Raw genomic sequence first — 27,742 nt, forward strand, 5'->3', positions numbered from 1 at the left:
TTTATGATTGATGAACTCAGCAAGTCAATCGCTTGCCATTCTTCTCTCCACTCACAACTGCTACAACCATGCTCACGCAGCAAGGTCTGTCTCCTCAGGGCCAAACACCACGACCTTCGCTATCAGTAGTCATAAGGAATAATGTCAACACTAAACCAAAAGTGTTTTCATCAGATTCTACAAGCTCTTTTATGGATTTCAATGGATCTCAAAGTAACTGCTCAACAGGAAGCCAAGGTAAGACTTATTAAGGTCAATAGGGCTTTTTGAGATGACCATAATGGTTTATGCTTGTTTAACGAAACCTTACCATAGATTTTACTAAAGGCGCCTCACAGGGAACTTGCCTTGACCTCCTTCAATGTAGGAATTACTAGTTCTAACCCAACTTCTCTTTATCATTTCTTATGGCAAAGGAAACTTTTGTAAAGATGTCATGTCAGTGTACAAAAAACCACACACATTGCCTCGCTGACCAATTTATGAAAAATACCAGCCTGCTCTTTGCCAAAAACAAAAACACCCAAAACACTACTTGACAACCAATGAACGACCAAATCCAGAATAGTCAATGATGAAATAAATCTATGACTGTAAGATATAAGGTTACACCTGTTAACTTACACACATTCAATGCATGGCTCAATGAACCAACGTAGGTAAATTACTTTTCCTGTGTAATCAGCCATAAAAACATTATGCTGTATGTCTTAAATTTATTTATACTCTATAAGTACACAAAGAAGTACAAGTGTCAAGTAATCCATGCTTTGCATCAGTGCAGAGTCACCTCTGATCACCTGTATAGTAGTGTCGATTCCTAACGGAGTACCTGGGCAATAACGTTCAGTTCAGCTGAACAGCTGCGCTATTATATGATCCTGCGTGGTTTCACACAATGGAAAATGGCTCGGATAATATATAGGAGATCTAATCATCTATAGAAAATACTGCGCTTGCAATGTTTAGCATTTTATGCGACTTAGAAACTACTTTACTTCCTGGGCTTGCATGAACAAGTTGTTAGCGGTTGCGCTATAACCAAAGCATTTTCCGCGATACATGTAAGTAGTGAGTCAAAATTTCATGTTTCAAAATTATAATGATTGTACATGTTAGATGGATTTCCTTATTCAGAACGCTGTTGTAGATTTTTGGTTTTTCCATTGAGGTCCATGGAAATTGTACAGCCAAAAGGCATTCTCTTACTGATCTAATGGAGTTCCGATTGTTTTGTGCTGCGATCTCAATAGTCGGAACATTCATATTTTGGACTTTTTATCTACTAAATTTTCATGACTAGGCAATCTTTAAACTTTATTAAACATTCACTATCCAGTACTGGCAGCAGGTAAGTACTTCTAAATGTGTGGGTTCAGATATTTAATACTGGAAGGGAGTAAGTACTTCTAAATGTGTGTGTTTAGCCATCTAGTACTGACAGAGAGTAAGACTGTCTGAATATGTGCATAAATGAAGAACTGTGCGGTTATTGAGTCAAATTAGCTGAAACATTTACAAATTTCTGCTGCTTATTGTATTGCTAGTAAATGACTGAATAGAGGTACGAGTTAGAGAGCTTTCCTCTAGTAACTAACTGCAGACGCTCCTGTATTTACGAACATTTGGGTTACGAACAACGGTAAATATCAACGGTGTCGTGCGAATGTCAGAAATGTTCATAAAGAAAAACGGTAGATACGAATGATGTTGTGCGTATGTCAAAAACGTTTGTACAGGAATGCCGTAAGTTAGATTTTGTATTGCGCGTCTTTTTCTGAGTAGTGTGACTTTGAGGATATGAAATCCTCAAGATCTTCCTCATCTCTTTAAGCCTTCGAGTACATCTTAAAAGTAAGCTAAACTTCATTTTATTTATCTTCTTACATGTTTTGTGTTTCTCTCTCCTCTCTCTTCTTTCTCTCCTCTCTCTCCCTCCTCTCTCCTCTCTCTCTCTCTCTCTCTCTCTCTCTCCTCTCTCTCCTTTCTTTCCTCTCTCTCCTCTCTCTCCCTCCTCTCTCCTCTCTCTCCCTCCTCTCTCCTCTCTCTCTCTCTCTCTCTCTCTCTCTCTCTCTCTCTCTCTTTCTCTCTCCTCTCTCTCCTTTCTCTCCTCTCTCTCCTCTCTCTCCCTCCTCTCTCCTCTATCCTTTCTCTCCTCTCTCCTCTCTCCTTTCTCTCCCTCTCTCCTCTCTCTCTCTCCTCTCTCCTCTTTCTCTCTCTCTCCTCTCTCTCCCTCCTCTCTCCTCTCTCCTTTCTCTCCCTCTCTCTCCTCTCTCCTTTCTCCTCTCTCTCTCCTCTCCCTCTCTCCTCTCTCTCTCCTCTCCTCTCTCTCCTCTCTCCTCTTTCTCTCTCTCTCCTCTCTCTCCCTCCTCTCTCCTCTCTCCTTTCTCTCCCTCTCTCTCCTCTCTCCTTTCTCCTCTCTCTCTCCTCTCTCTCCTCTCCCTCTCTCCTCTCTCTCTCCTCTCTCTCCTCTCTCTCCTCTCTCTCCTCTCTCCCTCTCTCTCCTCTCTCTCCCTCCTCTCTCCTCTCTCCTTTCTCTCCCTCCTCTCTCCTTTCTCTCCCTCTCTCCTCTCTCTCCTCTCCCTCTCTCCTCTCTCTCTCCTCTCTCCCTCTCTCTCCTCTCTCTTCTTTCTCCTCCCTCTCCTCTCTCTCCTTTCTCTCTCTCCTCTCTCTCCTCTCCTCTCTCTCTTCCGCTACTATCATTAAATAAACAGTTTTATATAAGCAAAAGATTACAGTTCAATCTTTTCAACTAGTTACACAGCTAACGCATTCACGACAGGCAGCAACACTTTAAAAAAAATCTAGTAAGATTTATTTTAAGGTAGTACTGTTTCTCTCCAGTTGTACACATATTTATAGCGCATATTGTTTTGTTAATATTTAGTGTTCTTTAAATGCAGTACAAACCATTATAGGTTATTTATACAAGCCTTAAACATACTTACATAATCCGTAAACATGCATTCTGCACGCAATAATGAGCTGTCACAATTTGTGAACAAATTCACAACAGGCTTGACAACAGGCAATTCGCGGGCTTCACGAACAGCTATTTGGAAGGTATCTCATTCGTAAGTTGGAGAGTGTCTGTACTGTCTGTACTCGTATAGAAGGTCATTAATGCTTTGCTGTTATTACAACCTTAGATCAAATATATACGACTTTAGTAATGTCTAAAGCCACTTGTAAATTATAATTTCTAGGCAATAAATAATGAACAAACAGCAGCATTTCCGAAAAAATGTTTTTACAACTTAAAAGGTTGGCTGGATACATCTGAGTTTCAGCTAACCACTAGAATTAGCAGATAAGGTGGGATCAACACTGGCTCAACACCCTCCGCTAGTTTGTGAAACTAACTGCCATTTCATCTCGTGGTGCAGCCATTAAAAATCATTGAAATCCATCTGTTTAATTCATTCTTCAAAAATGGGCTTACACAAAGTTTTAGCAGATTTTATCAGCAAGTATCGGTATGTTTCTATCATTTGTGATTGTTTTTAATGTTCAAGATGATCTGACTACTGCCAGGATGTTTCAAGGTTAAATTCGATAAAATTTAATCACCTTTTCAAACACTCAAATCAAGCGAAAGTACGATTATGACGTCTATAGCTGCAAAAAGACCGACAGAATAGAGACTTATAATGTTGCAAGTTGAACGCTGTAGCCGATATCGATTATAGCAACGATAACAATTAGTGATGTCATTGCGCTCATATTTTTCTTTTGAGCGTTTTAAAGTTCTTTTGATAAAGCTTTTCCGATATTGATGTTGAAACATCCTGGCAACCAGATCACCTCAAACATGAAAAACAACCACAAATTTTTGAAAATACTTTACAAATATATTAGATATATATATATTCTAGAAAGATACTTTCTCATAAAATCTACTAAGATTTTGCGGGAGTTCATCTTTAAGTTTTTATTGCAGAGGACAATTTTATAAAATGCATTACTGTTATAGCAGTAACTGTAACGTTTTCCAATCTTTGACTAAAGGTTGATAATAACACGCTAAATATCACTAGAGGCAGTTAGCAAGGCAGCATCAGCGAGACTTATCTACTATACTCTGAATTAGTTACAGCTAGGTTTCTAGAAAGTGAGACTTTAATACTTGTCTAGCCTGTAAAGATGGCATCAAACTCCCCTTGGCGTTTGGTTAACCACATGACTGTCTGGAGACTGTATAAGTGTTAGGTGGATAATATAATGGATAGCATTAGTGAACAGTATTCTATAATATGTGAACAAAATGGCCATACAATGGTGAACCTATTTCATACATTTCTATGCCTAAATCTAGACAGAATCTGGTAATGACTACTACGCACATGGACGCACTGCGTCATTTACTAGAGTGAAAACATTGGCAAGGCATCAGCAAGACAAAAGTAAAGCATAGTCGATGCGTCGTCTCTAATCGAACATGTAATTCAGCGAAAATGATGCATCTGTGATCGGTTGAAATGATTGATTTTTTCATGTCAGTTCCATTTTATTCAGTTTTCAATGAGCAAGCTTCATACAAACGGCTATTTATATATGGACAAAGATATTCTCACTTCTAGCAGATATGTGAAAACTCCTGGTGTAAATTAAAGCTATCTATGAAACATCTTGGATGCTTCCTTAGGAAATACATGAAATCCTTATTTGGTGTCATTTTTTACCATTATATCGATGATACCGCCATCACAAGTTTTTGATGACCCATATTAAATAAGCAATATGCTGATACCACTTCAAGAAGGGTAATGTGAAATCCAGCAAGAAAACACTGATTCTATCCAAAAAGTGTAAAAATCTTACAACACGGTTTTTCGACGCAGTTTTGTCAGAAAACCTACACCAACTTGATAGACTCCAATTTTGATGCACAAATTCACTTTTTTATAATATTAATTCATGAAAACTTGGTGATGAATGGTACAAGATTACATTTGGGAAAGTTGACGCCTAAAGTGAGCTTTGAGAAATCTTTCCCATTTTAATATTTACTATCATTACGGTTTCCAGTTTATGTATCACTTATGATACTTAAATACCAAAGAAGCTGTGCTGATACAAACCTCTTGTCACTATTCCAAGTGCTTGCTATGTCAACCATTCTGGATGAACGAGAATTTAATGGACAGTAGTATATGAGGCTTTTCCCTTTGTTGTTAGTGACATCACGCAATAGGACATCTCTCTAGCTGGTTTGTTGACAGGTTCGAGTGAGTCTCTTACATATGAGTTGGACATACTCAAGGAGAGAATGGATGATATCGGTACTGACTTCACACGCTTTGGTTTCTTGGATGACCGGTGTCATAGCATAGAAGACTTGTACTTCCCTGGTGAATGCGAAACTGTGTACCTCTCTGATACTATCTTTATCACTAAGGTAATAAGAAAAATAATGGTAATCGCCTTAGCCCTTAAATGAAAACGCTCCACCCAACCCCCCTCCCCCCCTAGGTGGGGGGGTCACTATGGTCACTATGTCCCCCTGGTCACTATGGTCACTAGCCACTCTGTTTACTATATGGTTACTATGGTCACTAATCGCTATGGTCACTGGTCACTATGGTCACAACACAATAGTCATTCACTGCCTACTATGCAAAAGGTGCCTTTTATTAGTTACAGTGTAATGATGACAGCCAGCATCAATGCTCTGCTGCAAAGCTGTCTAGCGATGAAACATTATGCAATAACAACTAAATAATAGGAAACGCTGAATTTTTTAGGACAAATTGGTTACTTCCCATTAGATATTGCGCAAGAAAGAAGCTTGGTTGATTAGCATCCTCAAGAAGAAGGGGCGAGACTTCATGCCACCATTTTCTGCCTAGACTAGCGGCTATTAAACTTGCATAATAAAAATCGCCAGTAGCGGCATTGCCTTGCCGAGGCCTCTGTTCTGACAAGAAGTCATCACAGTGTCAGAGCTTGGAAGTTGTTTTGCTCAATCTATAGAATCACGATCATAATGTGGTCTCCCGAAGAATCGCAAATAGTCTGCAAATATAATTAATATGAATCCTATCAGTAAATAGTAGGATACATTTCATTGCTTCCTTTGAGGTTTTTTATTGGACTTCCTCAAGTTGATTTTCAGTTATAGCCTTGGATTAATCTTTTTGAAAAACAAACACTGCTAACTAGCAGTCGTGACCCCACCTCTCCTATCCCACCCTTAACCCATTCTGTGTACTTGGTAGGCTACAAAAACACTTCACTTGGTTTGATTTTTTGTCAGCATGATAACAGATGCCGTAGCAAAACATATATTCTTGGTCAATTCAAAAGAACTTAAACATATTTTTCCTTCACCGTTTTTGTTTTGTTAAAAAAAATGTCAAAAGAAGTTGATAATTTATTATCTGCATTATCTAAACTTGATATTATATGTTATCCATGAACAGATGCTAATTTGATAACCATTAAATGAATAGAATATATTATAATATAGATGAATACGAATATATATATATATATGAGCCAGAAAAACCAGTTAATGCTACAGAGCAGCGTGACGATATTGCTATAGCACATGGCAGCCACAGCGACAACCAGGGTGGCGCTTGCGATGTTGCAAACAAATGAAGGAACTAACTAATTTGGCTTAGCCAATCACGACTCAAACTTCTAGTTGCTTGGAGAATGTATTATGAAAATTTTACTGACTGATTTTACAAATGGCTGATTCAGTTTCAAAATGGTTGTTTAGAACTCAACTACGGGAATTTCATAGTCATAAAAATAGCTGAAACCTCTGTTACTTTTGTTGAGATATGAGTGTCCTGGTTTAGCTGCCATATAGCTTCATAGTGGGGAAAAAGAGAGAGATGGTGAGAGGCAGGGGGAAGGAGAGAAAGTGTGAGAAATAGTGAGATAGAGGGAGAGGGAAGAGAAAAAGAGAGCGAAAAAAAGGGGGGGGGGAGAGAAAACGAAAGAAATAGAGAGAGAAAATGAAATAAAGAGAAAAAAAGAGAGACAAAGCAAGAAAGAGGGAGAGAGAGAGTGAGGAAAAGCGAGCGAGAGAGAGTGAGAGAGAGTGAGAGAGAAAGTGAATGAGAGAAAAAAAAGAGAAAACGAGAAAGCACTTAGCTATCAATGGATGAACGGTAGTGATTGATTATACAGATGATTTTCTTAAAGACCGATCAACTTTCAGACACATAACTTGGTAATACCATGTACTGAATAAAAATTCAAACTTTGCTCGAGGAGGTACAACTTGCACGCAAGACAATGTTTAGTCTTATACAATTTTAGAAGTCTTCAACTTCTGCAGAAGAGACAGAGTGTGATTACGCCAACATAGATGGCAAGACTGCTCTGAATGATGTAACATATCAAAACTTTCCATATGACGAACAGTTCGGTTCATATTCAGATGCAATATATGTTAATCAGGAGGTCGGCGAACAGGATGGACTCTATGTAGATGAATCGGTATATACGTCTGATGAAATATATGAGCTGCCTACTGATTTAATCGGCAGCATTGCAAACGAATCAAATGACTCTGAGTCTATCTCTCAATGTAGTTCTAGTTCAAATCTCAAAGCACAGATCTCCAGCGAAGAGGATCCATATTTACCGATGACGCTGCATCCAAAAACACAAGAGCTCAAGATGACACAACCACAGAGCTCTAACCAATTTGGAACTCTTGGTCGTAAATGCAATGATCCTTTACCCAAACCACCGGTAGCGGATGGTGAAGGGCTGAGCATTGTAAACAACAAGACCTCACCTCAGGGAAGTCAAGTCGATTCTCCAGATGCTGGAGGATTGAACACACTGAAGAGAAATGCAAAAGTAATTAGAACCGTGAAACCACGGAATGGAGCCCTGCAGGCACTGAGTGAGTCACAGCTCTATCTTTTTATTCAATCCTCTTAAAAAATTCAAAATACCATATTTTTTGCACCGTATCATAAATTGCAGTCTCAAGTCCATAGTCTATTTCTGTACCTAGCCAATATATGAGGCGCCCGCCATATTATCAGACACACTTTAAAATGTGTAAAAACAACAACACAGGCAAAACAGTGAACTTAGTCAACTTTATTAGATAAAATATTTACTCTTCTTCCAACATTCTGGGTTCCTCCTCATCATTATCTGTGTCAGACTCGCCAACCGGTTGTGGTTCAACATTGATTCCGGCTTTTTCAAATGCGCTGACAATAGTGCTTGGCTTTACATTGGTCTACCCATTTACAACCCATCAGCATACAATGGCGTAACTTGCCCGCTGCTGAGTCCCAGTTTAAATTGAGTCCTATAAGCATGTCACTTTACCAAAAACATTTTAGAGAGTTTTTCTAACAAGTAAATAGCGATTCTCAGCATACATCCCATGAATATTTAGCAGATGTTTACATTGTTTCACCAGAAAAAATCCCTGAAATGGTGATCTTAGCACACTTGCCAAAGGCACGCAACAGATCTTAAAAATCAGTTCACACACACGACGTATCATACTTAAGGGCAAGGTTTTTAAGAAAGTTTTAAGCTTTGAAGTGCGCCTTATTGTGCGAAAATTACAGTACTATTCTCAGCATTTCTTTTAGATTTTTTAGTTTGTGTAAACTTATCAACTAATACTATATATTAAAAAAGCATGTATTACGCTGATAGCTTTTGCAATCCATAGGTAGATAAAACAACCAACAATAGTGCAATCAATAGTTGGTTTCCTTTAAGAATGTTCTGGAATTTCAAAGCTAATCGCCTATCAAATTTAAAGTACATGGAATATGTAGGAACTCTTGTCGAGGACTAAAAGCTGATTATTCGTTTCTGAGAAACAGTGTGAAGCTTTTACCATGGTAGATCCTAAAAGGGGCTTGCCCATGGCTACACATTTTCTGAGCAATTTTACATTCTCAAATATTTTATGCGCAATCAATCACTACCAAACCGGCTGCTCAGCAGTACTGTGTGAGATGTAGAGATGGTACAACGCACTGAAGTGCTTAATAGCGGATCACCAGCACCTTTGTATTTTGGATTATTTATGGTTATTTTTCATAGGAGGCAGAAAGTCAAACATCATTTCAGTTTTGCTATTGGTTGCTCCGTATTTAGGCTCCTGTACATCATCAAGAGTAGACAAGTTACACCTATCTTTGAATAGGTTTTCAATCGTTGAACGATAGTCGATAGTTGAATGATAGTTGAATTTATCGTTGAATGAGTTTTCTCGTTAGCAGTGCCCCATTTTGTCTACTCTCTTAATTCAAGATGCTAGTAAACAGGACTAAATGTCAAAAGCCAGGATGAGATTTCGGTCCATTACAATTACAAAATATAGCTATGAACTTGTTGAGTATTGCCAGTGAAAGAATTGAATCAGCTTCCATGTAGCTTAAACAGGCACCGCAATACTTCAACAGTGTAATATGAATAATCTTTACTATAATAAGAGCTGCGTCTGTCTGTCTGTCTGTCCATCTGTCCAAAGCCACGGATGAAGATTGGCAAAAAAGATTATCCAGGACAAGATTCAAACTTGGGCATTTAGATTTAAAGCCTGACCCACTACTACACGGGGAGGAGGGGGGGGGAGGTATAGCCTGCCACACTATTACATGTGGAGGGGGCGTATAGCCTGACACACTACTACACGGGGAGGGGGGTAAAGCCTGACACACTACTACACCAGGAGGGGGTAAAGCCTGACACACTACTACACGGGGAGGAGGGGGGGGGGTAAAGCCTGACACACTACTACACGGGGAGGGGGTAAAGCCTGACCCACTACTACACGGGGAGGAGGGGGGGAGGTATAGCCTGCCACACTATTACATGTGGAGGGGGCGTATAGCCTGACACACTACTACACGGGGAGGGGGCAAAGCCTGACACACCACTACATGAGGAGGAGGGAGGTATAGCCTGCCACACTATTACATGGGGAGGCGGGCGTATAGCCTGACACACTACTACACGGGGAGGGGGGTAAAGCCTGACACACTACTACACGGGGAGGGGGTAAAGCCTGACACACTACTACACGGGGAGGAGGGGGGTAAAGCCTGACACACTACTACACGAGGAGGGGGGTAAAGCCTGACACACTACTACACGAGGAGGAGGGTAAAGCCTGACACACTACTACACGAGGAGGGAGTCACTTTATAGGTTTAACTTTATATACAACTTCATAGCAGTTATCTCGTTTTTCTGTTTTTATGTGTAAACAGAAATTTAATAGAATAAAAAGTTTCCTAAAAAGTAACTATTTTCTCAATAGCTGGAAACACTGGTGAAAAGTTGCTTCTTATTTAACTGAACAGAGAAAGCTCTGGTGAAATGCAATTTGGCTAAGCATAATAGGCCACACGCAGTCAATATAGTTTAATAACACCAAACAGACAAACTAAATATTACACAAAGCAGTGACACCTTTCAATATTATCACTTTGATTAGTTGAGCAATCCTCCGCAAGCCCTACTCTTAGAAGAAATTGCTTCCTTCTAAGCAGCGAACATTCCTAATTTTATGCACTTCCATTAGTTGATGACTTTCAAGCATAGAAATACAACAAAAGAGTTTAAGGCTTGATTTAGTTTTATATTTGGCTTTTATTCCTCTAAAAGTGTAGCGCACACATAAACACAATAAAACAGGCATAGGTCAAATAATCATAATGCGGTACTCTACAGCAGGGCAAAAGGAGCTTCCGGCTTGAACATTAACTTACACTAAATTTTAATTGATTTTGTTAGGGAGTATCGGGTTATTTATCATTTGCGACTGCTTTGATGTTTGAGGTGATTGGACTGTCAAAATGTTTCAAGATTCCAATTGACAAAACTTGATTGCGCTTAAAACGCTCGGGAGAAAATTACGAGCGAAATGACATCACTAGCTGCTACCGTTGTTATAATTGATATCAGCTATTACGTCAAGTTGCAGCGTTACGTCTCTGTTCAATCAGTCTCTTTACAACTGTAGACATTATACTTAATGCTTGATCTGAGCATTTTAACCGCGATCAAGTTCTGTCGATTTTAATTTTGAAACATCCTGGCAATCAGATCACCTCAAAAATGATAAACAATCACAAATGATAGGAAAATACCGATACTTTCTGATGAAATCTACTAAAATTTTGAGCAAGTTCATCTTTAAAGATTCATACTATCAGAGAGTCAGCGGGTCATGACTGATTGTGTGCTGTTTGACAAGTCGACAATAGTTTTAGCAGATGGCAAGAGTTCAACTGTTTGCTAATAACAATAAATAGGGAAGAATGACCTAGAAAGATGACCTAGTTTTCAACACTAGCAATAGTTTTCTCCTGTTGCTTTGGTTTATTAGTAAAAATGTGTTTTACTTTGCTCCTACCCTAGGACACTTATATTTCGCTAGTATTTAGTTTCGTGAATAGCATACAGAGTAAAATTTCGCTGCAACTTAATTTCGAATCTTTGATGAGTGCGAAAATATAGTGATGTGAAAATAAATGCAGTGAAACAAACATAATTAGATTCCTCAGGTTCAGTTCACCGGTAAGAAATTTTTTTTCAATTTGCAACTAGTTTGTAATTGTGAACCGCAGGTAGAATTGTGTGAACGAGATCGATAATGCAATTTGATCGCTTGCTGCCATTTTTTTCTTGGATTAACAATGAACAAAGCTATTTAATTCCACGTTTTCGCTCGTTCGTTATGATAGTTTAGTTTCGGTCATGAAATTTTCGCGAGAGTATGACTCAGCGAAAACGTGAAAGTTAGAAGAAGCGAATACATAAGTGTCCTAGGGTATTATGTTTCTCACAATTTCAATTGGATGGGTGGCAGCCAATCATCTCTTATCAATCAAATACTGGAGACAACTATGAAAGAAGAATGCACTGACTAACATGAAAAAGCAGATCAGATATATATAATTAGCATATTTCTGCAGAACTACTAAATTTTACTATAATAAGAGTCGTGTCTGTCCGTCGGTCCAGAGCCCTATTAAGAATGTTAGAAAAAAATATTACACTGCACAGGACCCGGACATTAAAATTCCCAGCCAAACATGTCACCATCTGTGCCACCTGACCATATTTCCATACTTAAAAATAATTGTGCACTTAGTTATTACATATGATGATCTCTCACGGTGCACGGGACTGTCAAGGTACAAGCAATAACAATAACTAATAATAATAACTAATAATAATGATAACTAATAGTAACTAATAATAATAACTAATAATAATAACTAATAATAATAACAATAATAATAACTAATAATAATGACAATAATAATAACTAATAACTAATAATAATAACAAATAATAATAACAATAATAATAACTAATAATAATAATAACTAATAATAATAACAATAATAATAATTAATAATAATTAATAATAATAACAATAATAATAACTAATAGCAATAATAACTAATAATAATAACTGATAATCAGGGCACTGGATATTGGTAATAATCTATAAAGATTGAACTTTGCCATCTGCATTATTTATTTATCCAGACGTTATCATCTTCTTATCAATTTCTTTGCTTGTTTATTTATCCCGTCTGACCCTTACTTGACTCCACTTTTGCACAATATACTGTTATATTCATAGAGTTGCCACAATCTTTTTCGTGCTCTCCTACAACATGATATTATACTAATAGAGTTACCACAATATTTCTCTCACCTTCTTGCACAATAGTCTTATGCTCATAGAGTAATCACAACATGAACAATGTTAGAAGTTGGTGCTATTTCTTAGGCATCTGTAATAAATGCATGCGGATGGTTTGCAGGCAAACTGGTCGAAAAGAGAGCAGATCCGAGAAAAAGATACAGTATCGGAGAAAAGCTTGATGAAGGGTAAATATTATTGTTTATACTGGAAATGCTTTATCTATCGCTTTGTGTCATTGTCTGTCAGCCTGTAAGCATTAGTATATGTTTGTCTGCTTATGAAAGCTATATAACCCATCAAGTGTCATGATCCACGGCATGACTATATAACCACATCATTGATATCAAATGTTAACTGAAAGTACTTATGGAGCTCACTTTTCAATTTGAGGATGTGCTAGTTCGATTTTTGTTGTTGGATATTATACCATACTAGAAATTCCACTGTCATACAGCCCACGACCAAAGAGATATTGGAAAAAAAGACCTGTAGCAATCAACCACATACCAGCATTGCCGAACAATTATACACATAGTTATTACATCTGATAATCTCTCATGGCACACCAGACTACCAGGGTACTACTATAGATGTAATGTTAATTGTACACATAGTTATTACACCTGATAATCTCTCATGGCATACCAGACTGTCAGGGTACTACTATGGATGTAAAGTTAATTGTACACATAGTTATTACGTCTGATGATCTCTCATGGCTCACCACACTGCCAGGGTACTACTATGGATGTAAAGTTAATTGTACACATAGTTATTACACCTGATAATCTCTCATGGCTCACCAGACTACTAGGGTACTACTATGGATGTAAAGTTAATTGTACACATAGTTATTACACCTGATAATCTCTCATGGCTCACCAGACTGCCAGGGTACTACTATGGATGTAAAGTTAATTGTACACATAGTTATTACACCTGATAATCTCTCATGGCTCACCAGACTACCAGGGTACTACTATAGATGTAATGTTAATTGTACACATAGTTATTACACCTGATAATCTCTCATGGCACACCAGACTACCAGGGTACTACTATAGATGTAATGTTAATTGGACACATAGTTATTACACCTGATAATCTCTCATGGCACACCAGACTACCAGGGTACTACTATAGATGGAATGTTAATTGTACACATAGTTATTACACCTGATAATCTCTCATGGCATACCAGACTGTCAGGGTACTACTATGGATGTAAAGTTAATTGCACACTTAGTTATTACACCTGATAATCTCTCATACTAAACTGCCAGGGTACTACTATGGATGTAATGTTAATTGTACACATATAATATTTCAACATCGCTTCTCACTTCAGTGCATAATAGAGAAGCATTTTAAAAATAGTGATGGATAACAAACATGTTTGGTCAATGCTGAAAATGGATTTATTGGATTAGTCTATAGGACATCCTATAATCAGTAGAGTAGTTTTCATGTCGACTACATATCGACTTGTAGTCGACATGTAGAGAATAATTCGAGCGAGCCTAAACAATTGATCTTCTCACACTCCATTGAACAATAGATATTTCTTCCCACACCCCATTAGATGCTAAACATTACTTCCCACGCCACATTGGATGATAGATATTTGTTACTCCTACTTCCAGGTGCTACACTTAAGAAATTTAAAAGCACTATATAAATCACTCACTAATATAAATGCACCTCCAAAACAATTAAGTACTGTTTTAATTATTAAACCAGCTTACAACGGCTATTGCGCAACAGACAAAAACAATATCACTTCTGCTGTCATCTTTACCTTTCACAAGTAGGCCTTTGAAAGTTGAGCTGTTTGTACTAGCTATACATCTACATATATATATATATATATATACATCTAAATGTTTGTCATCATTTGTCTGTCGTCTTCTGACAGTCTGGTTATAGTGACAAAGCTTTACATTATATAGTATATATACTGTATATATACTGTGTATGTTTTGTGTGATTGCACACACTAAATTATTAGCTAATACCGTTCACCTTCGGGTTAGTATGTCCCTGTTATAAGATTTTTTTTACCTTACAATATGGAACGCGATGTTTTTTCGTCCTTGTCATACAAAGACAAATTTTCAGTTTTTTCCCACCATATGATATCAACAAAAATTTATCTTGAAATTAAAATTTGGCAGTATGCTGATTATGACGAAATAATGAAAATGCCGATATGCTGCTCGTCGGAATCCCTCTGACAATGCCTGAAAGAGATACGATGCTCGCTCTCTCTCAGTTCATCGTTATTTGCTATAAGATATTGTGAAAACAAAACCGGAAACAAATAAGTGATAAAATTTTAGCCAATGACCAAGTTGAAGTTTAGTAAAATACATACTAAAACTTAGCTTCAGGTGTGTGTTTAGTAAGCTAAACTCATATAAGTTAAATTCAACTTATACATATACATGTATGTTATACATCTGTCTTGAAGGCATGAACTCTCCACAGTATGTATTACACGCATTACATTGTAATGTTATATTTTCTTGCAGATCATAACCACTAAATACAGTAAAGTTACTGTATGTAACTATAGTTACTAAGGTTAACATATATTATTTTGTTACTAATTTCTGACATGTACAGCACGTATATAAAGTTTTGATGATTGTTACCAGGGTGTGTTTGCATTAGATAAATACTATGGGCTTCTATACCATTCTATATAATATTGACGTTAAATTAAAATTAAAACATGTAATAAATTGCAAAAAAATGAGTTAAAATCATATAATTGTAAATCAGATAATTTTTCACTGTAATCGTAGCAAAACAGACTTTATCTAATCATTACTTGCTAATTATTTCACGTAAGTTGGAGCGGTAACTGTTGTTATATGTTAAATAAAAACTAAGTTCGCATGCAAAGACGTTTTTATTGCTTGGGCAATGCCGAGCATTCAGCTAGTCCATATAAACAATCAGCAAACCCATACAGTAGGCGCTTCTATAACATAAATTATCTGTTTCAGGAGCGTTTATGTTATAGGGATTTTACGTTATAAGAACAATAACATACATAGAAGTTGCCTATTCCGTTCCAAGATCTTTCCAAACTCACCCCTTTGGCCATACAAAAAGGAAGAACTTGACATGACTTTTTTAATTTTTTGGCTGTAACATAACTGCAGTAGGCTATTATCCTTCGTTTTTTCGTGACGTCATTCTATCGTTGTCCGCCATCTTTATGGACACATTTTATTGTTAAAAACACGACGCTTCCGCAATTAATTATTTGCAAACAATGCTTTTGTTTGCAAATTTTTTATTTTAGTGTCAAAACAACACCGAAAAATACTATTAATCAAGAGAATGTCGATCGTTTTCTAGAAGGATGGCGGCTTTTTCGTGGACGAGCGCATGTGCAAACAGGGTGATGACGTCAAAAAAAACGATGGACTGGTTTGCATCGATAACTTTTCTCCTTTTCGTTTAACTGGTTTAATAGACTATGACTGCAGTCAATTCACAATAAGTTGGTGGAGGGTGCCCATCTTTGATGCTTATTTACAACAATTCGCTTAGTTTTTCCTGCAGCAAAGTTTATTCTGCAAAGTCAGACTAATAGCTAACGGTTGTTACATTTGCAATGAAGCGAAACAACAAAATATTTTTACTATAAAAAAGTTGTACTAACAGTTTGTTGTCTATCTGTATCCAGGGGTCAAGGTTAGGATAAAAGAGAGCTTTTGACAATACTCCGACCCGTGACATTCAGACTGGTAAACTGACTCTGTAACGCCAGCATCAATCAATCGCCTTTAAGTATTTATGAACAATTTTGCAGCCACTTGTTCTCTGTTTTGTCGACACATCTGACGATCTATCACGACGGACTAGAATGTCATAGAAATTTTTTATATAGTAGATATAATGCTATACGCATATCGTGTTTTTTCTTCTCACAAATGCGGCGAGAGAGATTAACATTCAATTCGAATTTGAAACCTCGCCCAACTTGGCGCTTTAGGTTGTAGGAAATTTTTTTACATAGTACTAAGCAAAAACTTGACATACATTTTTTACGTTATTTGGAATTTACGTTATACTGCTATATATATATATATATATGCTATATACCTAGCGGTTCATAGCCTCAGATCTAACATTTTAGATCAACCGGTGTGGTGTACATAGGAAGAGACAACGAATCTGATGAAGTGGTAGCTATAAAGTTGATAGATATTACCAAGCAGATGCACCTTGCCCATATTGTCAAGGAACTAGAAGCACTGATTCAGCTCAAACACAGTAACATAGTCAACTATAAGACCAGCTACCTGCTCAAGGATACACTATGGATAGTTATGGAGTACATGGACGGTTGGTTAAACTACTTCTATAATTTACTACCAGCAATATTATCGTTGATATTACTATCATCAATATTATTATTATTATCAGTTTTATCACAGCATAAGCTGGAGTTATTTCTTGTCATCGACTTAATTTCACTAGGCTAGGATGGGTACTACTTTCTTAATAGGGCTGTCTGCCGTACCAGTTAGTGTATTGTCACACCAACTTTCCATAGAGCCACCCAATCAAAAAACCGATGATTGCCACCAAGATCTCCTACCACGATGGGATAACTGTTATTATTGTTATTGTTATGGGAGGTTTTTATCACAACTTTTAAGGTTGGTTCCCAGTGAGTCTGGGCCAGAGTGATACCACTGTCTTCTACTGTAGAGCCTTCCTCAAAATTTGTGCTAAAGCAACAATAATTATTAACAAATAATAATAATTATTTTTACTATTATTATTACTATTATTAATATTTTATTGCTATCATCATTATAATAATTGATAAAGCTCATACCGTAATAATTTGATCAAGATTGTCACAATGTTTTTGGGCAGGTGGCCAAAATTCTCACCTAAAATAACCAGAATACATTCGAGTATTGCTATAGATCTTTAATGAACAGGGAATTACAGTTTTGAGTCAACCCAAAGCCTGTGTATCTACTCTTAATGATACCATTTAATCAGGTACATATATCAGTTTGTGACAGCATATCCATCAACTGCTTCACTATTTCCTTTGCTTTACGACTGATGTCTTTATTGGTACTGTTAGCCTTAACAAAACTCACTCAACGCTGGCCTACCTCTGCACCATCTTGTATCTGTTGGTTACTCCGAGAAGTATTAGGCAAATATGGAAAGTTTAAATTATTCAGACCTCAGTTAGAATAAAGAAAAAGCAAAGAGCCCTGCTAAAATAATTCTAGAACCTTCTGGGCAGACCTCAGGGTTGATACGCCCTGATGTCTAACCTCAATTTGATTTACTTATATGGAGCTGTTACCCATCTATCCTTTTCTTGCCTTATTTATATAAGGTACCCGAACATATTCAAAGTATTATCTGCAATCAAAGAAAAACTTACCATCTCCATGTTTGTAATACTATACTGACCTGAACTCTATGTATATGTACTTGTTTTTCTCTGTAGGTCTACATATAAATATAACTCGAAAACTTTCGCTCGGTCCCGTGAAGCTTGAGTTATCTATGTTTGACTGTATATATACATGTATATTATACATGCATGTTTTTCGCCGTAGGTCTACATATATATATATATATATATATATATATATATATATATATTACAAGTTCGTTATTTTCTTAACAAGTGTTGTATAAACATATTTGCAGCTGGAAATCTGACCGGCTTGTGTACTCATTTAGTCCTAGACGAATGTACAATAGCAACTGTTGCACGCGAAGTACTACGAGGACTACACTACCTGCATTCTCATAGAATCATACACAGAGACATTAAGGTATGAGTTCTTTACTTTTACACCAAATATAAAACACTTACACTATAGTCATTGGTTGGCTTCTATTTGACATGTTGATATGTCGACATGTTGATATGTTAACAAGTTGATATGCTGACATGGTGATATGTTGACATGGTGATACATTGGCACGCCTCTGATATGTTGACATATTGATATGTTGACATTTTGATATGTTAACATGTTGATACATTGATATGATGAACATGTTGATATTCTGACATGTTGATATGCTGACATGCTGCTAATATGTTGATATGTTGATATGTTAACATGTTGATATGTTAACACGTTGATATGTTGGCATGGTGATACACTGACATGCTGCTAATATGTTGACACATTGATACGTTGATATGTTGACATGTTGATATTCTGACATGTTCATATGCTGATATGCTGATGATATGTTGACATAGGGATATGTTGACATGTTGATATGTTGACATGCTGCTGATATAATGACATGCTGCTGATATAATGACATGCTGCTGATATAATGACATGCTGGCAGGTTGATCCGATTGTCGGTTGACACAATAAAAGTGAATATTCAGCTAACGCCTCGGGATCTTGTTTAAGTTTTTTTTTTCAACTGATGCTCTGTTGCTATATCATGCTCCACCTCAAAACTGAAACACATTCTGTGGCATCTCATGATGGAAATGGAAATAAATACCTCAGTTTTTGCAAGAATTTCATTTTCACGCCAAAATACATGTAGACATGTTTAGACATGTTTAAAATGACTATAAGAACTAATGCCTGTGTTAGAGGCCATGGCAAAAAATCCCACTCACAGCATTACTAGTCGCTAGGTACAGTAGCCTCTGATAATTATTCATTTTGGTTATGGCAAGGATGGGTGCTGGCGTGGCAAGGATGGGTGGGGGCGTGGCAAGGATGGGTGGGGCATGGCAAGGACGGGTGGGGGCGAGGCAAGGCAACCTTACTAAATCTGTTGTATTGATTAGAATCTGTTGAGCATTGTTCAGTAAAAGGCAGAGAGGGGCACTTGGGTTAAGTACAAATGAATTAAATTGAATTGATTCTCTGGTATATTTTACCTACTGTATAATTGAATTGACTCGGTTCATTCCACCAGTAAAATTGAATTGAATTAGCTCTTTACTGTTATCATAGATGAATTGACTCTATTTTCAGTAAGCAAACGACTTGAGTCAAAATGCACCAATGCTTCTCTTTATTATTACTATGATTATTACTATGTTGAAGGAAAATCCATCTTAGACATCGATATCCTAAGTAAACCAATCTGTTATTTAATGCGCATCGAAGCAACGATGTCAGTGCAGATCCAATGTTGCCAGCGGCACACGTGTCCACAAGTCCTCGATATTACTGCATGTATTTTATTGGTCGATAATATGTACTACGCGCTAATATAGTATAGCTCTCTGGTTTGTCTTCGCACTAGTCATCTAGAAAGGTATATTTATTTGTGTGCGTATGTTGTCATGCTCATATTTATTGTTTAGTCTTTATGAATACTCACTTTAATTCTTTCCCTACGTAAAGCCTCAATACTTATATAAAAACATTGATGATGGATCACAAAGCTTACAGATCCGCCTAAAACTGCCAAAATATATTCAGGATGTTGGGTTATCATTTTGTAAAAAAAACAAGTTAGGTTTTCCTTTACTCAGAAATCACAGCATAAAATAGCAGTTTTTAGTTTTTTAATTTCTGGTTTAGGATGGATGAAAGGAAAAATTGTAAACAGCGACGTAAATGTATTTCTACTAATGAAACTCTTCAACATTGGACCTAAGATATTTTTGATGACTTAGTTTCTATATTGGAGAACGTGTGTCTGCATTTTGTACAAGCTGCAAAAACGATTGAGTTTTTTCTGCCGCCAGTTTCACTAAACTACAGAAATATTCAAAACTCCTTGTGTTTGTCAAATGCATTGATTCTTGTGCAGAATTTTTTCTTGATTCTAAAAAACTTTAAATTGAAGTTCCATGATAAAAACTCCGCTTTTACAACAAAAATATCAAGTGTTTGTCAGCAACAAAACTTCGGCATGACTACATTCCGTTCGAACAAGCAATGAAATCTGTATTGAGAATGATATTTACTTTACAAACAGAAAAGAGACTGAGCTAGTGTGTAGGTAGGTTAGTGAGTGTCGTTTATTGTTATTTTGATACACTGTCATAAGTAAATTTTCATTAAAAACTGATAGAGAGTTGATTTTGTCTAATCGGAGAATCGAATTGAACCGACTCATTGAAAAAAATCGAAAATTAAATTGTGGTGTTTTGCACTGAATGATGAACTGAATTGTTTTTTACACAGCCTATGATGCAAAAGAATTGGGAATTGAATTGTTAATTTTTTGATGAAAATTAAATCGAGTCATTTTTTAAAACTTACAAACATCACTAGTAAAAAGTAACTGATGTATAGGCCTATTTAAGTTAGTGAAGATCCTTGTTTTTGCGCACAAACAAGTACTCTTCAAAGATTGCTTCGCAAGCTTCTCATAGATCAATGACATTTTTGAGCAAAAGCTAGAGATGAGTAATGAGAATATACTCTATCATACTTTTCAGTCAGGCTAGTAATTACCTCATCACCTGAATATAGTTCAGATTTATCACCAGTTCCACGGTTGATGCACATGAATGATTTTCCTCTGCACAGAGTTAGTAGTTAGTTCACTATCCAACTCTCTTTCTCCTCTCACTGCTCATCATATATACAAGTACCATGGTAGTCTCAGGTGCTGTGAGATATCGTCAGGTGTGCCGATAAGGCACATAGAATACCTATGTGCACAAATATTCAACAATGTCCAATGTGGTTGACTGGTGCAGGTGTTAGTGCGTAGGGCTACCAACCCGAACGCTGGGAGTTTGAATTTTGCATGGTGAAATCTTTTTTCACAACTGCACCTCAAACCGTGACTTTGGACAGATGGACGAACAAACAAACGAATGAACGAACGAAAAAACATGGCCCTTAGTATAATAAAGATTCAGCAAAGGTTTTAGGTATAAAATTCTAAAAACTGTTTTTTGCGTATCTCAAGAATGCGACCATAACAGTTATATTAATGGTTGACTTGCAACAAAATTCACATTACAGTTATTTGGTATCAAAAGATTGACCATGCTTTACTCTACTGTGTAGTAGGTGTAAAATATGTGGAAATGTGATTACAAGCTCTTATAAGCTCTAAAGAGAACAGTTAATCGCCGCCATCACGAAACTGCCATAGAATAGAATCTCTTTTCAAAACAGGTCAAATGGGGCGTAGTTGAACACAATGGCTTCTGTTTACACTTTTATGCAACCTCATTCGTCGAAATATTTTCACAAATATACTTCACGCATTCGATAAAAACCATGTCTATTGCCCTTACGCGTCTATTTCATCATCATTGTAATGCTGTCATTTTGAGCACTGATATCTTTTAACCTACGATGAAAAATCGTTTAATTTTTTAACCTTAGCTCGAAGGAGTGCATATCATTCTCTGATAAACATGACGAGCCTGTTGGTCACCTGTGATGATCGAAAAATGCTGCAGAGATTATTCGCGTTGTTTGGCAGGAACTATGGGCCACATGATCAGATTACGACTAGACGATTATACCAAGCTGAAACAAAACTGTAAAGTAGCGAGCATCTATATTTGATACGGGTTCTTTGGTAAAACCCAAAGTGTTTGTCATAAACTAGTGCTACGAGAAGCTTTATATTGAGACTTTTATTGGCCTTTCAATTCACGTTCTCACGTGTCAAAACAATAACCAAATGGAATTCACACGTCAGAGAAATAAACTGATTCCAATCTATGGCGGTTTCATGATGGCGGCGATTAACTGTTCATTCTTGAGCTTTTAAGAGCTTGTAATCACATTTTCACATATTTTGCACCTACAACACTGCAGAGTAAGACATGGTAAATCTTTTGATACCAAAAAACTGTAATGCGAATTTTGTTGTAAGTCAACCTTTATGTAACTTTTAACTAGTGGGTTGCATTATGCTTGATTGCTTGAAGGAGTCAGCAATATGGAGTTAGAGTTGCAACCTGAAACTCAATGAGATACCATGTAGTGATGACAGACTCTAACGAGTCTATAAGCAGAAATATAAATACATGTATATAGCCTCAACAATGGGGTCCTTATTGTGACAATGAGCAGTCAGTGTATAAAACTGTAGAAAAAAAGTGGTACTTATGAACACCTGGAAGTAATTACAAGAAGTGATAACACGGTTTATACAACGTGGAGACACGGTTATAATAATTATGCACCTATGTTTTCATCGCTTGTGGTTGTTTACATGTGTATTGGGTTCCTCATGTGTCGAAATTATTGCCCATCACACTAGTCCGTACTAGCAGGACTTCATTATTAATTAGATTGCCTGCAGGTTGATTTTTAAGAGGCTGGTTCTCAGAAACCAGATGGAGTTTGAAACCAAACAGGCACACGCATACGCATGTAATAACAAAATGGGGTTTATTAATATATGAGATACATTAGATTGCACATACAGTTTGTTAATTTTATGAGTATATTTAGGAAGGGCTTGTAATGTATATGTTTCAAAGATTACAGGAAGTCGTGGTAGATTCTTAGTAAGAGTTATCTGGAAGCCATCAACTTTTTGTTATTAGAATCTTTTGCAATACTAGCATGAATAAACAAGCATGATAGTAATAATCTTTCACACAAAAGGAGAAATGTCCGTCCGTCCGTCCGTCCGTCTAAGCTGTCTGTGAGTTTTGGCAAAAATGGTTGCATTATACGAGATTCCAACTCGCAACAATCAACTTGCTGGACTAAAGGCCAGTTCACACTATATCGCTGTTTGTCAGCGTTTCCCTTATGTCGATTATGTGTACCCTGAATTGATGGCATCGACGAAGCATCGCGGGCACGTCGAAAAAATTTGCAGTTGTCAAACTTCTCCGATATTTCGCCGAGCATCGGTGATCTCTTTTCAAATGTGAACAATTTCGGCGATGGTAATTCGCGGTAGCGAATAAAGTGATTTATTTATATCTGTTTATGGTAGTCGCTGCGGGACTAGCTTTTGATTCCAGCACGCGGGAACAAAGAGTTTTCTTCGCAAAAATTAAAAAAGATAACTGAAAACACCACGTCACGGAGAGTTTCCTGATGCAAACGCGGATCGGTATGTGATAGTATGAACATGGTTATCATCAACGATCCCCGAAGTATTGTGGCATCAACGTCGAAATCCGGCGATATAGTGTGAACTAGCCTTAACAGTAAAACACCTGCGCCACTCAACCACTTTTCCATAGTTTGGAATAATTGTACATATAGTTATTACACCTGACCGTCTCTCACAGCACACTAGACTGCCATGGTACTAGTAACAATAACTCAAGCAGTAATATGTATTGAATTGAGGACAACAAGTACACGACATCACTAGAGCACAGCTAGAGCAACAGAAGGTCTATTACAACATGAGCACCCTGATCACACTCAGTAATTTTGCTATAACTGGAAAAGCCAGCCTTGGGATGAATCATACGCGGAAAAAGATGGAATGGTATATACTGTAGATATGTATAAACAAGTGGTTATGCTATGTCACGCGCGGAACGTTTCTTCCATAGTTGCTAAAGCTGGTCACCAAAGCTGGTCATAACCTTATCATATTATGATAAGGTTATGACCAGCTTTGGTGACCAGCTTTAGCAACTATGGGAGAAACGGAGGAGGCGATATCTAAAAACTAACAAATAATATTATTATTTGTTAGTTTTTAGATATCGTCTCCTCCGTCTATCGTCTCCTAAAATTGGTAACTGTTTTACTTGCAGACAAAATACGACAGTTGAAAAACTTTTATCTACAAAATAAGTCGCTTTGCCTGTTAAATGTAGTCAGCAAAAATAAATGCTTCCACGATTCACTGATCTGACCGACTGAGCTACTGCGTTTTAAATACTATAAGTTATTTGCCGCTAATATATTTTTGACAAATTCAATAACTTTCCATTATAAATTGCTCTCCATCTTTAATAGTTACTGTCAGTCATTTCTGATAGCTTGGTAAACTCATTCTGAGTACTTCATGATACATTCCCTGACTTTGGCTCAAATTGACTTCAAAAAACTAGGTCAATGCTGCCAGTGATTGCTACATTTACAGACAATCTTTAGATAATGTCAGCAGTTTTCTTGTGTCGAACTAGTTGCGACGGATAATCTTTCTAGCAGTTTGAGAAAAGGTTTCATTCTTCTGCAAATTGCTACAAATTCGTGGAGTTAAGTTGCCCCCACGGTGTCATGTTTTATGTTTACACAATCATATGGGGTACAATGTTATACTTATTGCAAAATCAAGCTATGCACTTATTTCTATTATTAGACTAGCCTCATACCATATACTGATGCTAATCATTGGACGAGTGGATTATGGTGACTCTCTGGCATGAAACCAGGATAATCAGTTCAATGGCCAAAGGCTACTAAAGTGATAGTTTTGTATAAATATAATATGATACTGAGCTGACATTGGGCTCTGGAAGTAGCTCTGAAAACTTACAGCTTTGCCAAATTAGACCAGTTGATGAACTTTTGTAATTAAATGTTTTTGTATTTTTAGAGTGACAATATCACCCTCTCGTCTGATGGAGGTGTCAAAATTGCTGACTTTGGTTTCTGTGCACAGTTGAGAAGCAGCACTGACATGAGAAAAACAGTGGGAGGAACTCTGTACTGGATGAGTCCTGAGGTGATAAGACAGTAAGTAATGAAGTAGCAAGACAACTCCACTTTGTGCTGGAGTTGTCTCAACCACGAAATACCTAGCTTTTTGCATTTTTAAGCCTATATTAAAATTAATTATACATTTATGATTATTTTAAAACTAGGATAAATTTGAACCAAAAGATTGTTTTATTAAAATATGTATTAAATATAGAAAATTCATGAAGCAAAAGCTTAAATGAATAAAAGCATGACTATAGGAATGAAAACATGTTTACGATGCTAACTGAAGGTGTATCACAATTAATGAGACATTCTTAACTTGAAACGATTTTGCTCCCAGGTATGGAAAAGGTTTTCGAATCAGTAGTATCCATTTCACACACAAACGCAACCACTTGTCTATAAATAAAAACAGAGGCTTGTTCAAAAACATATTTATTTTTGTTAACTAAATGCATAGCTATGGCTACCCAATAATTGCTTGCTTTGAAAAAGGTCTCAAATGTCCAAATGACTTGATTACATTTATATAACTGACAAACTCTGTTGTCAGTTTCAGAAAGCTAGTGAAAGCTAGGTTGTTTTAAAACAGATAGTTTTCCACATGACAAGCAAAGAGATTACTAACTATACAGTATAGATGTAGTAGATTACTAACTCTACAGTATAGATCTAATAGATTACTAACTATACAGCATACACATAGTATATTACTCGCTATACAGTATACATGTAGTATTTTACTCGCTATACAATACATACGTAGTATATTACTAGCTATACAGTACATATGTGGTATATTACTAGTTATACAGTATACATGTAGTAAATTACTTGCTATAAAGTATACATGTAGTATATTACTCGCTATACAATACATATGTAGTATATTACTAGCTATACAGTATACATGTAGTAGAATACTAGCTGTACAGTAAACATGTAGTAGTGGAAAGATGAAGCAAAAAGTGTACTTCTGTGTTTCATGTAGAACTGCTGAGTCTATTCATCTTATCTAATTTGATGGAATCTTACAATTTCAGAAAGCCGTACAATGAAAAAACAGATATCTGGAGTTTAGGAATTCTCATTATGGAAATGATACAAGGAGAACCACCATACCTTGACGAACCTCCCTTGAAAGTCATGCAAAAAATCGTCAAAAAAGGGAGACCAAAGTTCTGCAGAGATATCAAAATTTCCGATGAGCTTGACAAATTTTTAGACTTATGTTTTGAGAAGAAGATTGAAAAGAGGGCTACAGCTCAAACACTGCTCTTTCACCCCTTTATAACTAACAATGCCACCAAAAAGCAGGAACTCAGGCCGCTTATTGCCGTTCTAACTGACAAACTCTATGAACCTGCATGAGCCCCAAATACACTCTTTATTAACAACTACCTGTATTCAAACCTGTTCAGTGTACTCATTATTTTCTACCCTCTAGAGATATCATCAGTAGTGCAAGAGAACCTTTAATTTTTTTTATTCACATGTGTTTTATTTTTTACATATTTTCACACATTTCAATAAAAGTACTTGGTGATAATATGCTTTTAAAGGTTATGCAAGTAGATGAGGCATGTCTTTTATCTCGTTTCTCAATAGAACCGCTTACTACTATTCTGCAGTGGGTCATGCTATTTCTATAGCTTTGGTTGCGTAGGCGCCATTAAATTTTTGATCCCGTTGATTTCTTTTTCACAAACATTGGAAATGCATAAAAGCTTTCTTACTCTCTTATTAGTATTTCTTATTAGTCTCAGATCTAGCAGTACTTAATTTTATGCCCACATCAGAGCAAGTAGTACACTAATCTCAGCAATCGGTCATTGCATTTGTAATCAGCAGACATGGCAGTTTTTTTACTCACAAAAATGTGTGAATTGAATATTAGTCTGTGCATCAATCTCAGCTAGTAGATGAACCAATATTATTTCTCTATCTCTCTATTTCTTTCTCTATCTCTTTGTCCTCTCTCTTTCCCACTCTCTCTCCCCTCTCTCTCTCCACTCTCTCTTTCCCTCCTCTCTCTCTCCCCTCTATCTCTCTCTCTCCCCTCTCTCTCCCCCCTCTCTCTTTCTCCCCCCCCTCTCTCTCCCCTCTTACTCTTTCCCCCTCTCTCTCCACCCCCTTCTCTCTCTCCTCCTTTCTCTTTCCCTCTCTTTCTCTCCCCTCTCTCTCCCCTTCCCTCCCTCTCTATCTCTCTCTCCCCCTTTTTCTCTCCTCTCTCTCTCCCCTTCCCTCTCTATCTCTCTCCTCTTTCTCCCCCTTCCCTCCCTCTCTATCTCTCTCTCCCCCTTTTTCTCCCCTCTCTCCCCTTCCCTCTCTCTCTCCTCTCTCCCCTTTCTCTCTCCTTCCCTCTCTTCCCCTCTCCTCTTCTCTCCTCTTTTCCCCTTTCCTCCTTCCTTCTCTTCTCTCTCTCCGTTTTGGGTTCTGTAAAGGTGTCCAGGTTACAGTCTCCATTTGT

At 37.0% G+C, this 27,742-nt stretch overlaps 1 protein-coding gene across 1 annotated transcript; it reads left to right on the top strand.

The window, feature by feature from the left end:
- On the top strand, positions 1 to 26,857 carry LOC137385429 (serine/threonine-protein kinase PAK 1-like). Its single transcript, XM_068071884.1, has 8 exons — positions 1 to 237; positions 5,223 to 5,398; positions 7,276 to 7,870; positions 12,792 to 12,858; positions 16,827 to 17,035; positions 18,380 to 18,507; positions 25,166 to 25,305; positions 26,316 to 26,857. Exons 1-8 carry the CDS (start codon positions 69 to 71, stop codon positions 26,641 to 26,643), a joined length of 1,812 nt encoding a protein of 603 aa, XP_067927985.1. The 5' UTR covers positions 1 to 68; the 3' UTR covers positions 26,644 to 26,857.
- Positions 26,858 to 27,742: the final 885 nt, after the last annotated feature.

This window comes from Watersipora subatra, chromosome 1 (assembly GCF_963576615.1).
Source record: "Watersipora subatra chromosome 1, tzWatSuba1.1, whole genome shotgun sequence".
NCBI classification, from domain to species: domain Eukaryota; kingdom Metazoa; phylum Bryozoa; class Gymnolaemata; order Cheilostomatida; family Watersiporidae; genus Watersipora; species Watersipora subatra.

Excerpts from the sequence above, each read along its gene's own strand:
- LOC137385429 (XM_068071884.1), top strand. The coding sequence starts at position 69 with ATGCTCACGCAGCAAGGTCTGTCTCCTCAGGGCCAAACACCACGACCT. Across the intron at positions 5,399-7,275 it reads ATACTATCTTTATCACTAAG|AAGTCTTCAACTTCTGCAGA; the intron begins GTAATAAGAAAA and ends ATACAATTTTAG. Across the intron at positions 17,036-18,379 it reads AGTTATGGAGTACATGGACG|CTGGAAATCTGACCGGCTTG; the intron begins GTTGGTTAAACT and ends ACATATTTGCAG.